Raw genomic sequence first — 19,041 nt, 5'->3', positions numbered from 1 at the left:
TTCATAGCAGCACAATTCACAATAGCAAGACTGTGGAACCAACCTAGATGTCCTTCAATAGACGAATGGATAAAAAAAAATGTGGCATTTATACACAATGGAGTATTACTCTGCATTAAAAAATGACAAAATCATAGAATTTGCAGGGAAATGGATGGCATTAGAACAGATTATGCTAAGTGAAGCTAGCCAATCCCTAAAAAACAAATGCCAAATGTTTTCTTTGATATAAGGAGAGTAACTAAGAACAGAGTTGGGAGGAAGAGCATGAGAAGAAGAGTAACATTAAACAGGGGTGAGAGGTGGGAGGGAAAAGGAAAGAGAAGGGAAATTGCATGGAAATGGAAGGAGACCCTCATGGTTATACAAAATTACATACAAGAGGAAGTGAGGGGAAAGGGGAAAAAAAAACAAGGGGGAGAAATGAATTACAGTAGATGGGGTAGAGAGAGAAGATGGGAGGGGAGGGGATGGGGGATAGTAGAGGATAGGAAAGGCAGCAGAATACAACAGACACTAGTATAGCAATATGTAAAACAGTGGATGTGTAACCGATGTGATGCTGCAGTCTGTATACGGGGTTAAAATGGGAGTTCATAACCCACTTGAATCAAAGTGTGAAATATGATATGTCAAGAACTATGTAATGTTTTGAACAACCAACAATAAAAATTAAAGGAAAAAAAATAAATAAATCCACAAAATAACAACTTAAAAAAAATAAAAGAGTAATGGGTGTCTTTCCTTTGCCCTACCAAGTCCATTTTCCACCTATTTCTACCCTCTCTTTGCCTTTGTGGACTGTCTCAGTAGGTTTCTTGGCCTCTGGCTTTTGTTTGAATTTAGCCCAATAGCAGGGTAACCATACTTCTTGTGCTGGGCTTCTTATCTTGGTATTATTATTGAAAGGGCTCCCCTTCACATTTAGAAGTGTCCAAATTTGACTGATAAATTATAGGATCACTGTGGTTGATGGGGTTGTGGGGAGGTTGGCATGTTTCTTAGTCTGGTTCAGTCTTCTCTGAGTCAGCCATAGCTGACCACATCCCTTAGCTAAAAGGTCATGATAGCATCTGTCAGGTAGCTTTTCCCACACAACTTTCTCCAGGTTCTGATAACAGTTCCTCCTTCTTCAGTTTCAAGGTGGCAGCTAATTCATTAGTCCTAGGGTACTATACAGTCCCTTCTAGTTGTCCTTCTATACCATGGGTATGTATTTATAAATAGTCTCTGTAAGTAAACTCACATTACCCAATTTTAGTGTACCATCTCTTTCCTGATTGAACCTCTATTTACGCATAGTGTAAAAGTTTTTATATTTTAATTCAATGAATCTACTAGGATCAAACTAGTAATAATATGTATGTAATTAATTTTATGTAGTTTTTACATACAGTCTAATATTAGGTACACCTTTAATTTCATATGCTACTTAAAATTTGTTAATATTAATTATGTTTAATCTTAATCTTTTCAGATGAAGTTGGAGCCCTTGTTTTTGACATTGGATCCTATACTGTGAGAGCTGGTTATGCTGGTGAGGACTGTCCCAAGGTAATGTTAGAATTGGTTGGATTTGTAAGAGCTGTTTACATAAAATTAATTTCATGCAGAATTTCTGATTAAAAACAAATGTAGAGGGGCTGGTAGAGTGCTTGCCTAGAACAGGTGAGGCACTGGGTTTTTTATACACACACACACACACATTAAAAAAACAAACATGGCATTTTTGGAGATTCCTTAATAAAAGCACATGAAAGCTTATGTAATCTTTTTGACTCTTGCAGGTGGATTTTCCTACAGCTATTGGTATGGTGGTAGAAAGAGATGATGGAAGCACATTGATGGAAATAGATGGTGATAAAGGTAAACAAGGAGGTCCCACCTACTACATAGATACTAATGCCCTGCGTGTTCCAAGAGAAAACATGGAGGCCATTTCACCACTAAAAAATGGAATGGGTATGATATTTTTCTTATGGATTTGATTTTTTAAAAGTGTGCATTTATACATATTAGATATAAAGCAGTAGCTGCTTATAATTTGATATAAACTATGTGTGTTTTTTATTTATTCTGCAATGTTACAGGCTCTGTGTATACAAAGATGCATAGAAAATATTCCTTTTGTTTAAAAAACTCTAGGTAGGAGAGAGAGATTGATGTATACATACAAATATGGTATACTGTCAAGTAAGTACTATATAGGTGTGTAAGTACTATATAATCCCTCTCTAAGCTATGGGATTAGAGAGGAGGTGTTTTAATTCTATCATTGGGCATCAGTGATAATTTTCTCAAAGGAAGTTATTTTTGTCCTGAGTCTTGATCAGTGAATAAGAATTTGCTTAAGTGACAAGGCTGGGTATAGCAGAGGGACTAGTATGTGTAAAGGGATGGATTTGTGAAAGAAACTGACATGTTTTGAAACGTCACATAATTAAGTATGGCTACAACATTGTGTGAGTTAGAGTCAATAGGAGGAAAGGTAGACAGCAATTGGAAATCACCCTAAGGAGCTTATTACATACTAACTGAAGGATAGTCTCATAGGAATTTACTCAGAGATGTGATGTGCTCTTATTTGCCAGTTGGAAAAATTGCTTTAACAATAGGCAGACTAGATTAAAGGGACATAAATACTAGCTTCAAGTTTGTTAGGAGAGGTAAGAGTCTGATGAGAAGTGAAAAGGGTTTAAGCTGTAACACTGATGGTGGAGATCTTGAAGTGAATTTTAGGATATCCAGGATTAAGTATAATCCGGATAGTACTAAGTGACTGAAGGGATAAAAGGATAAGATAAAAAGGAATAAAATTGTCCTGGATTTTTGGTTGAGGTTACTGAAGATGAATGTTAACTGAAGATGAGGTTACTGAAGATATGAATGTTACCATGCACTGAGATAGGAATAGAAAAGAGGGAGAAAGTTTTGTGGTCTTAAAAGGCAAAATCATTTTTAGATTGTTTATTCACCAGAAGGATTCATAGGACTCAGCATGCAGTTGTATTTAAATCTAAGATTTATTATTCCAAAAAGATGCAAAATGAAATCAACAAAGGGAAGGGGAGCAGGGACTGAAGTCTAGAGGAAACTAGGTGCAAGCTTCCAAGAATCTTCTCCGAGTGAAGTCACACAGGATTTGCTTAATCCTAAGCAACAAGTAATAATACTCATACTATCTTCTAGGAGTTTTTATTTTGGACTGGTCATGTAGGTATCTTCTGATTAGCATGTACCAAAATTTAACTCCCAGAAGAAAAGCAGATATTCAGCATAAAACGTTGTTTATGTAAGCAGTTTAGGCACAATGAGCTACTCTTTACATGGGGAAAGTTTTGTATCTATGTAGGCAACTATTTACCAGGCAAGTTCCCAGACATCAGCTAAGGACCCTGCTGGCTATGTTAACTCTTCTGCATAGCAAGTAAATGAATTTATAGAGTTCAAAGTGTTTATGACTTTCAGGTAATAATTCATTAAGCAGGTGAATAAAAGTTTATAAGAAAGGTTTCAAGATATGAGTTACATTGTATTACCCAGAAAAAATTTGGAATATAAGAAGAAAGTTGAAGATTGAGTACTTAGTAAAAACTTATCCTGTAATTAACCAATGAGATAAATATGAAGGACAATTCAAAGAGACAGAGAATTAAGAATAAATTAAGAAAGTTAAGAGAAGAAAAAGATTATGGAAGCATAAAAGTTCAGTGATTCTCAGCATTCCCAGGTGTGACATTATGGTTTTCACTAAGAAGGGGAGAGAGAAGTTAAAGCTATCAATTTAAGTTCATTGACTCAACACAACCAGTCCTGGTGAAAGTATATTGTAACATTCAGTATGATGTAATGACGTTTCTTCTTGAGCTGTAGCACAACTGGAATTGCCTACAAGGTCATTAATGACATATGTGAGGAGTTTTAGTGGAATGTTTAAGTAGATTCCAAATTGAGGACATAATGTCATTCTTCAGATTTTTAAAACATCTTTTAATCTTCTTTATCCAAATAGATCATAAGCTTTTTAAGTGTTGGGTCCAGATCATTCGGTTATTTTGTATTTTGATCATTTTGATCATAGACCGATAAGAACTTACTGATAATATTTATTTGATATTGTAAGTCTACTAGATAATTATATTGCAACAGATCTGAGTGTTGGAGGGATCAAAAAAGGTTATACGTCATGTCTAAAAAACAAAGATGGGCTCTTTATAAAGTTATGAAGTTGGTCTACAAAATAAGTCAGTCTGTATATTTATAAAGTATTACTTGGTAAGTTATAGAGACAGTCTAAGAATGCAGTATTCATCTTTAAGCATTGTATCAAGCTATTAATTTTATATTCTAGTCGAAGACTGGGATAGTTTCCAGGCTATTTTGGATCATACCTATAAAATGCATGTCAAATCAGAAGCCAGCCTGCATCCTGTTCTTATGTCAGAAGCACCGGTGAGCAAAGACTTTCTTTTCCTAGTTTCTTTAGTTGCTTTTCTCCTCTTTAGTTTTCTATTTATTTGAAAATTATTTCCTTTTTCTTTAAAGAGGCATAGAAATTCATATTTTGAATTTCAAAATTAAGGAAAATGAGATTAATTTTTAAATACAGTTATAACTTATTATTTTGATGAATAAAGTATTCAGAGAGTTTTTTAAAATGTCTCAATGGGTTCTTGTGGTTATTTGTTTTTTTAGGGATTTGTTAAACATTTGATTTCCCTTCCCATTTTGATTTGTGAATCATCCCTTTTATCCCTAGGACACTATATATCTACTTTTATATTTAAATCTCTGAGAGAGAGGTCCAATGATGAATGAAGGCTAGAAATTTCTAGACTGAAGTCTGTCATGAATACATTTGATACATAGACAAAATGTCCCAGGGGTGCACATAATGATTACAGATTTTCAACATCATTATTGTTTCTGACTTCTGGTTTATTTTATGAGACCAAGCTTAAGTGGGAGAATTTTATGGTTTAAAATTCATATTTTGAATAAGTATAATTTCTAGAATTCATAACAATTGACACTTTTACCTATTAAATAATAAATTGTAACATCTGTTGTATTTATTGAACTTAATGTATTTACAAATGAATAAATATTGCAAGGAGACATTATGCAAGATTATTTATATATACTGTTTTATTGTTTTTAATGTTTCACATCTTGTTAATATAGGGCTATTTTAAAAAAATATATAGTGCTATTTTATAGCTTGAGATACAGCAATATTTTAATTCTTAAACAATAAATAACTTGGATTTTTTTTTCAAGTGGAATACTAGAGCAAAGAGAGAGAAACTGACAGAACTAATGTTTGAACACTACAACATCCCTGCATTCTTCCTTTGCAAAACTGCAGTTTTGACAGCGTATCCTTAAAAAAATAATACTCATCTTTTCTCTAGAATATATGTGATGTTACTCAATAACATCAGAAGATATGAGAAAATTCTTGCTTGTTCAAAAGTTTTTTTTTTTTTTCCTGTTCTCTTGCTTTTTAAAAGCTATCCATTCTTGTAGTATTTCTTATCAGAACTGATGGAATACCAGAAGATCTGAGAGGAAAATAGGAAAGTAACCCTTAAATCCTGCTTGTTAATGGGTGTGTGTATGTGTATTGTGTGTTTGTGTCTAGGAAGGGGAATGTGAATAAAGAGGAGTGTTTTAACTAGCTGGCTTAAATTGAGTTTGAGTATTGCCATTTTCTCCCTTTCCTTTAATATCAGATAATGAGAAATTGACTGTAAATTCATTAAATATTTACTCATTTATCAGATATTTATTGTAAGACATGAAGGAGAGCACACAGGAAAATATGTCCTAACTCAAAGAATTTGCAATGCAAATATTCTTGTTAAAAGCTAAATAAGGGTTGTTAGTGTTCACTGTTTGGAATCAGTCAAGATTTGGGAATCACCACTGCTACAGTCAACTTGTTGGTCGCACTCATGAAGCAATTGCCCATTCAGTCTATGGCTGGGGCCATACTGGTTCGCAGTGAGAATGGTGAGATTTCAATGGAAAAGGTAAAGGTAAAACATTATGTATCTGGAAAGAAGCCAGACTATGCCCCATGGAGACTTCAGATGAGGAGGATAAAGAATTTCAGTTCATTAAGAAAACCCAAGAACTAGAAGCACAACTGGAGGAACAGGAGGAGGATTCATCTAGTGACCCCTGGCTGTGGCATTTATAGAATCGTGAAGATGTGGAAGAGAGATTGGCCCAAAATCCCAAAATAGTAAACCTGAAGTAGTAGGAGAAAGTGACTCAGAAGTAGGAGATGCTTGGTGCATGGAACAAGAAGATAGCAGTGAAGAAAAAGAGGAAAATATTGATGAGGATGTAGAGCTGCACCATGGCATGATGTGTCAATGAGGGCAGGAGAGAAAAAAATGAAGAGATGGAAGTCATGGAGGTGTAAGATGAAGAACGTTCTGGGGAGGAGTCAGAATCAGAGTCTGAGTATGAAGATTATACGTACAATGAAGATGAGATGGAGCCTCGCTTTACGCCAGTCTTATTCGAAAGAAGGACCAAGTGACAGTTCAAAAATGTGAGGTTGAAGCATTGAAACAGAAAGAGATGGAGCAAGGAGCAAAGCCCATGGCTGAAGGGAGGTGAAATTACACACTCAAGATTGTAGAAGAGGAGACCAAGAAAGAGCTGGAGGAAAACAAGTGTTCCTGGCTGCACTGGATGTACTCAGTACTGACAGTGAAAATGATGAGGAGGAGTATGAGGCATGGAAAGTTCGAAAGCTCAAGAAGGACAGAGAAGCGCTTAAAAAGAAGAAAGCAGAAATTGCACACATGTGAAACCTGACTGAGCTTCAGGCAAATGGCAAAGTCATCACCAACAGAAGTGTTAAAGGAAAATACAAGTTTTTACAGAGAAGTACCATCACCAGGGTGCCTTCTTCATTGATGAGGATGAGAAAGTATACAAGAGAGATTTTAGTGCACCTACCCTGGAGGATTATTTCAACAAAACCATTCTTCCTAAGGTCATGCAAGTCAAGAACTTTGGATGTTTTGGTCATACCATATACACCCACCCACCTTGTGGATCAAGATACCACCTTCTTCAACTCAGCATGGGGCCAAGAGAGTGCCCAGAACACAAAGTTCTTTAAACATAAGGCAGCTGGAGTACGAGATGTGTTTGAGCAACCATCTGCCAAGAAGTTGAAAACTACCTAGGGTTCAACTATTTATTTGAACTGTGGGACACAAGTGGATGTCTCAGCATCTGGACCTTGATAAATCTTTTACCATTATTCACATGGTTCTTATATCCATCCTACCAGACTTACTGCCATACCTGTTACTGGGTAGTCCAGTTCTTGAAGGTGCTTTGTGAAGGTTGGACTCAGACTGAGAAACCCACAGGTAGGACTAGAGGTTGCCCACTTAACACTGTTTCTGAGAAGTCTTAGGTTTCTCTGTTGTGGCTTCCCATATTTACTTGGGACTATTCAGTTTTCTTCCATCCACTTAGCCTTGTCAGAAATGTGGGCATGTTTAGTGGAAAATGCATTACTTCAACCTTAGGGTTAGGAGTGGAATACCAGGAAATCTAAGTTCTTTGAAACCTCTTTTGCATTTTTGGTTGGAGTCAACTTTTCTAAGTGAATATACTTTTTATTCTTTTGTGTGTATGTATGTCAAGAAATAAAAGATAACACACCAGAATTTTTAGCATAATAATGGATAGTAAAATGTACAAGCTGACAAGTATTAACTACCTATTAGCTAAAATGAAAGTAGGGAATTGTCAAGCAAAAAAAAAAAAAAGCTACATAACATTTAAATAGTACTTCAAGATAACATTTTATCAGTAGAAACTTTAGTATATATTTCTAAAAAATTTTAGTATATGTTTCTAAGTCATAAAGAAGGACCTGATGAATTTGTATTTCATACAATAATTGTAACTGTTCAGAGGAGGACCATAATAACAACCTTTGTAAATAGAATTTAGTTGCATGAGATAGAGGAATGAGCCCTGTATTTAGAGTTCTGGCTGCACTGCTTATAAATATGTGATCTTGAGCTTTGCTTTTTACTTATTTATCCTGTATACCTTATTGGCTTGCTATAATCGTCAAATAAGTGTTTTTTATATATTTGAGGATCGCTATGTTAAATGTTATCTAACCATTGTCTATAATGCTGTGTCTTGGAGGTAACTTGAACAAAAGTGCGGAAGTGGAAAGCATAAGCATTCATTACTGTGACTTAGTTTAATAATTGAAGATATATATTAAACTTCAGAGGGAATTATAAAAATAGCTTTAAGTCAAACTGTATATAGAGGCCTTGCATGTTGGATTTAAAAATCTGAACTTTAAATTCAAGTTTATTGTGGGATTTTGAGTAGAGGAAGGAGAGAAGATTGGTAGATTCATTGTATGTTTCTTACTTAATTTTCATAATAACTGCCAGAAAATGAAGTCATAAAGTAAGCAAACTAGTCCAAGTTCACAGTTTGATAATGGCAGTCTTGAAATTGAATATAGATCTGACTGATTCTTTGCAAGGAGTGTGTAAATAGAATTGGGCCTTTTATTTGTAACTTTCAGTTATAGGAAATTTCAAACTAATAGGAGATAGAATATTATGATGCACCCCTATGTGTTCATCACCCAACTTTAACTATTTTTAACACGTTAGCTAAGTTCTGTCTCCCACTATGATTTTGAATCAAATCCCAGATTATATTATTTTATCAGTAGAAACTTTAGTATATATTTCTAAAAAATTTTAGTATATGTTTCTAAAAAAATCCATAATTCATTCATCCATCCATTATGTTCAAGCTGGTATTTTTTCCCTCTTCAACTGTTCAAATGTATTTGTCATGAAGACCCATCTATTCTTTTTCCCTGTTGTTTTTTAGATCCATTTGTTTCTTTCTGTCCCACTGCCACTGCCTTAGGTGTAAACTGTTTCGAGGAATATTGCAATACCTCCTCTTGTCTTGCCCATTCTTTATACCTCAGTTCTAATAACCTTTCTGAAGGAACCTTTCTGCTTTAACCTAGGATCATCTTCCACATTCCTTCTCTCATTCTGCTTTCCAGCTGTGCCAAATTAATTACAGTTCCCTGACCTCACCATGTTCTCTTGCCAGTCATTCTACAAACTCCTTTCCCTGCCAGTGCATCCTTTCCAGCTTACAGTTGAATTCCCAGGGATGGGTTAGGCGGTCTTTCTCTTATTACTCCTCAGGACATCCTGAGTTTTATTCTTTACAGCAAAACTCATCTCTACTAACAGGATATCCTTCAGAGTAGAGGCAGTTTTGGTTCACCTTTACACATTTTTTCATGTTGAAGGAATGTTAGTGGCAAGCTGACCTGTCTGCCTTCTTTTCTTCCTGTCACCTTTCTTCCCTCTGACATGTTACTAAGCACAAGATTCAATAAGCATGTAATAGATGCTTAGTAGGTATTTGGTGAACCAGAGAATGGCCCTACTTTTAAACATAAATTTAAGATGTTCACTTAAATAGGCATTTTGCAGCGTAGAACTATGGAAAATGTGATCTGCTGTGGAAAATGTTGAGTTCATCTGGACTAACTCTTCTCTCTCATTGAGTTGAAGACAGGTACCACCACTTTGCTACCAAACTGCTGATTTGATTTTTCCAGTGCTATGTGAGAATGGTTGTAATCCTTAGGTCAGATATCACTGCCTTCCACTGTTCTTTCCAGATTTTTGTAAATTTTATTATAAATACATCTCACTTTGTCATAAGACCCCTTTGATCAACTTCCAAAGATTTTGTTAATTTTGACCCTAGAAATGATTCCTTGAGTTTCTCATAGAGCCAATCTGGAATTCCTACCTATATAGTTTGTTTCTAAAACTAGAATTATTATTTGAAACCAATTTTCATCCCTAGATTTATTTTAACACATTTTAAATGATAATGCATGTTTTCAAAGTGGCTTCTGAAACTTTATGAGAGCCTGCCCTTTGCAATAGATATTAGTTTAGGAATTTTGTTACTTTCTTTTCCTTAATGCTTTAAACTAGATTTGCTAATGGTCGTTCTACTGGTCTGATTTTGGACAGTGGAGCCACTCATACCACTGCAATTCCAGTCCACGATGGCTATGTTCTTCAGCAAGGTAACTGTATTTTACCAGGGTGTGCTGAGATGATTTTGGATGTTATGAGGACACAAATGTTGAAGTTAGACAATGGAGTGGGCTGATGAAGCATCAGTTTCCAAGTAATGTCTTTCACTGAGGTTTTTTTGGGAGTTTTTTATGGATGTGCACTGAGGATCATATCCAAGGTCTCACAAATGCTAGGCAATTAGTGGGCAGGGGTCTAGTGCTAAATCTTGCCGAGTTTTTTAAACCCAAGTTTTAAAAAAAATTTTTTTAGTACATTTGTTTAAAACTGATGCCTGGCTTTATTTGTGCTTTGAAGGATAGTTCAGTTAATTCTCCCTGAAAAAATTATTCATATGTAAGCACCCCCAGAAGAAATTTGTCCCTAGGAGTTCGAACTTACAGATCTCTTAGTCTTGTTAAATCTGTCTCAGGCATTGTGAAATCCCCTCTTGCTGGAGATTTTATTACTATGCAGTGCAGAGAACTCTTCCAAGAAATGAACATAGAATTGATTCCTCCGTATATGATTGCATCAAAAGTAAGGAATGATTGGATTTTCCTTGTGAAATTTATCCCCAACTCTTCAGTCCTGTGTTATGGACTCTGTTAACTTAGCATATGCTCTTGCTATCAGGAAGCTGTCCGTGAAGGATCTCCAGCAAACTGGAAAAGAAAAGAGAAGTTGCCACAGGTTACAAGGTCATGGCATAATTACATGTGTAATGTAAGTAACCCTATTCTCTTTAGAAACATGTAGAGGCTAAAATCTTTGAATAGAATATGGACACATTATATTTTCATGCTGTTTTTTAAAATTTTTTTAGTTGTAGATGGACACAATATCTTTATTTTATATATTTTTTTGTGTTCTTGAGGATTGAACCCAGTTCCTCATATGTGCTAGTCAAGTTCTCTATCACTGAGCTACAACCCCAGCCTCAAGCTCTATGTTTTTAATGATATTTTAAAAACAAACTGAATAAAGCTTTGGATGGAAAGGTTCTTAACCATATTAGCCAAATATCTACAAAACTATTATGTATCATTTGTATTACCATGGTGAGACCTGGAAAGAATTTTGGTTTTAGGGAAGAAATAATTTGCTTTTAATTTTTTGTAGAGACCTGCTGGTATGGTTCAGTTACATTCTCTTTCCCAGTGTTAATCAGCCATGTCAGAAGCATGTGTGATTATTCATTGCAGTGAATTGATGAGAGATTCTTTACCAAAAATTCATCTCTGAACAAATATCACATAATATAGGTGTCTGTATGAGAGGAGTTAATAAAACAATCTGTCACTCTACAGATCCATATTATAATAATTTTTAACAGTAAAAGAACGTGAAAGTCATAATTTAGTATGAGAGAGATGTATCCTGATATATTTTTTGCACCTAAAGATTGTATGTTTTAGTACAAGGAAAAATTGTGAAGATGATTAATAATTTGGCCAAAATATTAGACAATAATTTTCCTTAACAACACAGAGGTCGTGTATATTTTACAGCAAAATTTTTTAACTATTTTATGCCATGTGCAGTCATTGAAATTAACATAAGATATAACATATATGGTATTATTCAGATAATGAAATCTTGCTCCTAAATATAAGCTTGTTTTTAAGGAAAAAATTGATGTTCTGAAACTAGTTTAGTTATGCAGGACTGGTACAAAGGTTCCTGGTTGTTTTTTTAATCAGTTGTCATTGTTCCAAAATGTAACTTGTAATTTGGCTTCTTAAGGATTGAAGAGTCTTTGCTTGGTAGATTCATACTCTTGAAATGACTTACCCCCTCCAGAAATATGGTCTAATTTCATTCAGAAGCATATTTTAAATTATAATGTTATATAAAAGTATAGATTATAAAGACAAATCTTAACTTGTTTCTTGAATATTTTTTTTTTTAAATCCATAGTGTGTTATCCAGGATTTTCAAGCATCAGTACTTCAAGTGTCAGATTCAACTTATGATGAACAGTAAGTTTTCTTATTTAAAAAGTATATTTCCCAAATGAGGAAAGAATTTTTAGTATTAAAGAAAATTGTAGAATGTGGTTAATCAGTCTGAAGGTATAATGTTATGTTGAGATAATACTGAATAATGTTTTAAAATATTTTCCAATTTCTTAAAAATTGATAATTCCTTAGTAGTTTATAATTTTGAAGAGGACTGTTTTTTGCTTTTTGTATAATATTGTTTATTGTAATTTTCAGAGTAGCTGCACAGATGCCTACTGTTCATTATGAATTCCCCAATGGCTACAACTGTGATTTTGGTGCAGAACGGTTAAAAATTCCTGAAGGCTTATTCGACCCTTCCAATGTAAAGGTATGAAAACTTGTTTCATAACTAACTTAGCTTTTCTTATAAATGTAAAGCGCTTGTGTGATTATATGGCCTAAATAACACTAAATTGGGGGGGTTATCCTTTACTGTATGAAGTCCTTCCATGTGAATATTTGTTTTCTTTTGTTCTAGGGGCTGTCAGGAAATACAATGTTAGGAGTCAGTCATGTTGTCACTACAAGTGTTGGAATGTGTGATATTGATATCAGACCAGTAAGTGACTGTCTCCTGTTACAATACAAGGGTATCTTTTAGAACAGTGAAATGCCTCCAGATCATTGTTAGGTTGGCAGCTTTTGACCGTTGACTGTGAAATCCATTTTATAATGGCATATGTAAATGCTGTACTCTGTAGTATTATTGACTATTTTAGTATTTGCCTATAAGTTAGTAAAACATTGATGCCTCTTTGAAAAAAAAAAAAAGATGAAATACTAGGAAAGGAAAAATGCAAAATTCTAGCACTGTAGTGTCCACTATGGTAGCCGTTATTCACACATGGCAAGTTATATTAAATAAATAGTAGTTCAGTTATTCAGTTGTACTAACACCAGTATAAATGTAGCTTGTGGCTACAGCATTGTACAGTGCATATACTCTGAACAGTTTCATCATTACAGAAAATTTCCTTGGACAGTGTTGCTATACAAATTTCCTAAAATGTGGAAAATCAAAATATATATTATTCATGATTTTTCTTGCGTATAGCCCAGCTTCTGTGCTTGTTTTTCAGGAGGGTGTGGTTTAAATTCTGTAACTTATATGGAGTTCATTTTAGACTATCTTCATATGTTTTGTGCTTTGCCAAGTCTTAACTACATATTATATACTGTATTATTGATTTTATGTGATAGTAATTGTTAGATTAATTAGACTTTATTAAAACATAGATTCAGTTTATAACACATACTGCCTTGATTTTCTTTGAGTTAATTTGCTTAGAGCATGATGCTATTAGCTAAGGATGTTTAAAAACTATTGTTCAAAAAGGCTTTTGGGATACTATGAAAATCATTCTTTATTTCACCTAGTGACCTAGCAGGCATGTGCTGCTTCTACAACAAAAGAAGTATAAGTTTGGAACTTTTTAGTGGAAATCCAAGGCCTCTTATGAGGTGGGGGAAAGCAATTAAAGTATATTCACTCTAAGAGTGATAACTTTCTGTGTTTAGTGGAATTTCTTTTTTATCTAATGTTGATTGCAAAGGAGATGCTTTTACATTCCATTTTCTGTTTTAAAACTTAGATGATATAGTTATTTGGAGTAAGTTTTTAAAATAGGAATTTAGCCACTAGGAAGCCAGGTTGATACTTAACTTTTTGGTGCATACATGCAAATTAAGTATAAATATATTCCTTAAAAATAAGAATTTGTTTTTATTTGGGAGGCATCATTACGTGTATTCTGAAAAAGCTACTGCTGTGGTTTTGATGCACACCCCTGCAAAAGAGAAAGATAGCAGTCATTCTGGCCAGGAATATTGTCCGTCCATAATCATAAAATAATCTCAATTGTCTAATTTTAAATATTCAATATCATAACTTTCAGATGAGCATTCTAAGGTGAAGTTATATAGTGTACTTCTAAACAAATATTGGTAACTGTCTACCAAATAGTTATGATTTTTAAAATAATTGTTATAAGTTAGCATTTTGTAAACCTTAGTGTATGTTAGTCACATGGAGAGTTTTTTTAATAAACAAAACCCTTTTCTGGATTCCATACCCAGAGGTTTTTATCTAATTGTTCCTATGCATTGGTAGTATAAAAGCTCCCCAGGTGAGTTGAATGTGCAGCTGAGATTGAAAACCACTGGTTGAAGTTAATTGCTTCTACGTAGAAGTTACAAATTTTCAAAAGCAGAAAGGAAGAGAAAATTATATTGGAGGACTTGGCTTTATTTGTTGTCATATTTCAAACTCTTGGAAGAGTGGGTTCAGTCCCCAGCATCAAATAATAACAAAACTGTTGGAAATGTTTGGAACTAATTTATTTTTCTTGTTTTTAACCTAGGGTCTGTATGGCAGTGTGATAGTGGCAGGAGGAAACACGTTAATACAGAGTTTTACTGATAGGTTGAATAGAGAGCTTTCTCAGAAAACTCCCCCAGTAAGTACTGTTTGTTGTTCTTCAGTGCTATTCTTCAGTGATGTGTGTACTCACTGATGGTGTAATTTATAGTAAGTGTTTATTTGTCAGTAGGTACGTGCTATTTTGTGTGTGCTTTGAATGCTATGGTTTACAGCTAATATCTGTTATTAACCAAAATTTCTTAGATAACATCTCTTGGTTACTCTTAAATTATTTGAATCAGTATAACTCCTTAACTTTATACTTAAGTGTCAATAGTCAGGCTCTAGGGAGACAAATTATGGTTCCTGTCCACCAAGGGCTCATTCCATTAGGAAGATTAGATACGAAAAAATTAATGACTGTTTTATTGTGCTGAGTACTTCAGTATTCCTGGAATCAGGTGCTCTTTTGAACACTAAGAAGCAAGTACTTAACTCTCTAGGAGTATCAGAGGAAAGCTTCGTGAAGAAGCTGTAATTTGAATGAAGAGAAGTTCAAGTGGTTGCTAATTTATGAAAGGACATATAGGTGGAGAGACTTCCATGTGCAAAAAGCAAAAAAAAAAAAAAAAAAAAAAAAGATGGCATGTTCCAGTAAATCAAAGTATTCAGGGGCTGAGGTTATGGCTCAGTGGTAGAGCACTTGCCTAGCATGTGCGAGGTTCGATCCTCAGTATTGCATGAAAATAAATTAATAAAATAAGTTATTGTGTCCAACTACAACTTAAAAAAAAAGTATTCAGTTTATGACTATGTAGAAGTGGAGGAAATAATATGACTGTAAAGATGGTTTATTAGTTTCCTAGGGTGACTATCACAGTACCATTAATTGGTGTTTTTAAGACAACAGAAATTTGACTGGATGTTGTGGTATAAGCATGTAATACCAGCAACTTGGGAGGCTGAGGCGAGTGGATCTCAAGTTGAAGGCTTGAGCAACTTAATAAGACCCTAAGCAATTAAGACTGTCTCAAAATAAAAGGATTGGGGTTGTAACTTAGTTGTAAAATCCCTCTGGGTTCAGTGCCCAGACACCCTCCCCCAACTCTGGAAAAAAAGACAACATATTTATTGTCTCATAGTTCTAAAGCATAGAAATATGAAATCATGTTGTCATCAGATTTCATGCTTCCTCTGAACAATTGGAGCCTTTCCTCTTTATAATTTCTAGTGGTTTGCCAGCAATCCTTACTTTATAGCTGCAGCACTTCTATTGTCAGAAGATACTAGTCTCTTTGGATTAACCATTATGACTTCATCTTATATCTTAATTATACCTGCAAAGAGGTAATTATTTCTAAATTAGTTCATGTTCACAGGTTCTAGGGATTAGATTTTAAATATATTTTTGGGGGACACAATTTAAACCACAACAGATTGGTAGCAAGGTGTGTCATATTAATAAATAGTTTGGATTTTATTTAACAGTAATAACATACACACTAAAATCTGGCAATGGACTATGAGCTCATATGTATGTTTTTAAAAGATCACTGTGTGCATTGTGATAACTTTTAAAAGGATAGCAGAACTTGGTTTGAAAAGGTAAGTTACATGGTCTATCAATAACAATATAGGAGTCATATCTTTAATTTTTAAAACTTCTATCAAGTGTTCTTCTGACACTTATGAGGAGTTACTTAGGCCCTAATGACATATGTACTTACCAGTCTTTGACTTCTCATATAAAGAATATTTTATACATGCCATAATTTTATAACTACAAGTGTTATTTGACTGTTGATGTAGCTAAAGATTGACTATATTCTTAAGAGTCTGATTTAGAACATAACCTAAAATATAGTACTAATCACTAGATTTCATACAAAGTCCCTGAATAATGAATAGACATGGGTGGCCCAACATATGCTTAAGACTGATTAGAGAATATTTTTGTCCTTTAAGTACCTACCGTAATTAAAAGTGAACAAAATAATAGATAAATTCCATTCTCATAAATAGGGATTTTCCTCACCCACCTACACATGTTCAGCCCTCCTATGTCCCACACTCTATTTCCCTTCTTTTCCTTCCCCCATCTCTCTTACACAATTTATTTCATTTTGAGGACAACTCAAATATATGTCAGTTCATATTTTGGATAACTGGAAGGTTACGATGACTTGAAAACTATCTTCAGAGGCAAATTTGTAGATGGGGGTAAAAATCTTTCAGTATAGGTGAGATGGGGATAATAACTGAACCACAGAATTATCAGGGGAGTTCAAAACAGAAGAATTGATTTGGAACGTATGAATAGAAAACTTACCTGAGATCTGATGATGACTGCTTTTTGATTTGGGAAGGGTTGGAGTAAACTAAGGAAGGATTTGAATGTGTGAAGATTAGAAAGGGAGGACTGTGGAAAAGGGAGCAGGTTGAGATAATTATACTTGGTATTGGATGAAATACCATATGGAGGAGTTAGCATAGTACCTTATTTATCATGTTAAATACATGTTTTTTTATTATAGGATATAAATTGTGAATGCCATCCTTTGAGTATGCACTTTTCTAAAGTTTATACCGTTGATTTTTATCATATTACACATTGAAAGCCATAATCAGAAAAACCTTTAAAAACCTTTCTATGGCCGGGTCGGTGGTGCTCACCTGTAATTCCAGAAGCTTGGGAGGCTAAGGCAGGAGGAACATGAGTTCAAAGCCAGTCTCAGCAAAAGAAAGGGTGCTAAGCAACTCAGTGAGGCCCTGTCTCTAAATGAAATACAAAATAGGGCTGGGGATGTGGCTCAGTGGTTGAGTTCAATCCCCAGTATCCACCGCCCCCCCAAAAAACACCTTTCTATGAAGTAGTCCAACCTATTCCTACTATTAGCCTGTTTCAGAATTACCATGTTTAATCAGTTTGAACCACAATGTGTAATATGTGATAAATCAACTGTATAAATTTTAGAAAAGTTGTCAAAGTTGAATTTCCTGAGTTAACTGTTTTAATTGTTGTAATGCTTATTCTTCCCTCTCTGTTTTAGAGTATGCGGTTGAAGTTGATTGCAAATAATACAACGGTCGAACGGAGGTTTAGTTCATGGATTGGTGGCTCCATTTTAGCTTCTTTGGTTAGTAAATAAGCTATTTTGCAAATTTAGATTATTACTGAATTAAATATACTGAAAATACTAAATTTCACAAAAACGCTAAATATAATTCCAGTGCTTCATTTATCTTTGCATTTTATAACTATCAAATGAGTGGAGACCCATTAAGAATGTTTTATAATGTTCTAACAGAATGCCTCTTTGTTATTTAATTTCAGTTTCCCTTCTCAAACAGAGGTAGGAATATTGAAGTGTTCATGCCTCTTCTAATAATAACCCTGCTGGCACTGGCTTTGCCTGCAGTGCATTTAAAATTAAGTCAGTCTAGTTGTTCTCTTGTCTGTTGGTGAGGTATAGGAAGTTAGGAGTTGGAGTTGGTCCTTTGAGCAAATGAAATCATGATGCTGGGTCTTGGACTGGTATCTGCCTTGAATCAAGAGGAAAAGTCCTTGTGATTTTCTGGATCCTACACTTGTGGGATTTCCCCTTTGCCTCAGAGTAGCTGAGTAAAAGTCACTAAGTACATAGGCTTTCCAGTGATTTCTGTTGTTGCCTTAAGTTGGCAACTAGCCATCACAAGCAGTACCCTCTTGTCTTCCTTGACAGCCATTTTCTAAGTTCTACACAGATTCACAGGTATAAAAGGATTTAATATTCTTTATAACCTGAAAGGCAGGTTTACATTGTATCTTGGGATGAGTCTGGAGGAATTATGGAGTACTTTGTTTAGGAAGGGAGTTTAAAAGTTCTTCAAAGTTTAAGAGTTGTTAAAACAAAGATATTAAAAGCAAAATGTACTTTTCATTAATAAGTAAGGCAAAAATTATTTCTTTCCATTTTACAGGGCACCTTTCAGCAGATGTGGATTTCCAAACAAGAATATGAAGAAGGAGGGAAACAATGTGTAGAAAGGAAATGTCCTTGAACAAGAGTTCCCAAAACTGTACCTTCCTGTGTCACCTTACGTTTCATAGCTTTAGTATACTCAGGAAAGAATGACCATCTTTTGTAGAATGTTTATACATTTTTGCATATTTCAATTTCCACTTAAATTTTTTAAGGCTTTAACTAGCTCTATAAATTAAAATGGGTTTGTGCTTTCCTTGAAATGCACTTATTCTTATTACAAGCATTTTATAATTTTGTATAAATGTCTATTTTCTCTAAATATTTTGCTTTCAGTAAAATGCTTTCCAACTCTGTTTAGTATATTAATTACCAGTGGGTGGTAGAATTGCTTTTTATTGACTAGTAAAAGTTACTGCCTATGCTTTTACCTCAGGCTTGCAAATTTAAATAAAAATTACTAGCCATTCCAGAAATATTTTTGGACTGTTGTATGCTGTGACTTGCTACTTTTAAATACCAAAGCTATATTTTAAATTTTTTTAAGATGTTATTTTGTTCATTTATTTATATGCAGT

General features: G+C 34.3%; 1 protein-coding gene and 1 pseudogene across 1 annotated transcript; both read left to right on the top strand.

Moving 5' to 3' along the window:
• Positions 1 to 1,412: 1,412 nt before the first annotated feature.
• On the top strand, positions 1,413 to 18,941 carry Actl6a (actin like 6A). The gene is made up of 13 exons (XM_015494238.2): positions 1,413 to 1,554; positions 1,788 to 1,962; positions 4,352 to 4,452; positions 5,281 to 5,378; positions 10,053 to 10,147; positions 10,570 to 10,676; positions 10,773 to 10,862; positions 12,057 to 12,118; positions 12,356 to 12,470; positions 12,621 to 12,701; positions 14,503 to 14,598; positions 17,552 to 17,638; positions 18,462 to 18,941. The coding sequence occupies exons 2-13, from the start codon at positions 1,812 to 1,814 to the stop codon at positions 18,540 to 18,542; spliced, it is 1,164 nt and encodes a 387-aa protein (XP_015349724.1). The 5' UTR covers positions 1,413 to 1,554; positions 1,788 to 1,811; the 3' UTR covers positions 18,543 to 18,941.
• On the top strand, positions 5,608 to 10,036 carry LOC107149508 (annotated as a pseudogene).
• Positions 18,942 to 19,041: the final 100 nt, after the last annotated feature.

Source organism: Marmota marmota, unplaced genomic scaffold, assembly GCF_001458135.2.
Source record: "Marmota marmota marmota unplaced genomic scaffold, marMar, whole genome shotgun sequence".
Classification (NCBI taxonomy): domain Eukaryota; kingdom Metazoa; phylum Chordata; class Mammalia; order Rodentia; family Sciuridae; genus Marmota; species Marmota marmota.
The sequence above is the reverse complement of the archived record's forward strand: the minus strand, read 5'-3'. Positions and strand labels throughout refer to the sequence as shown.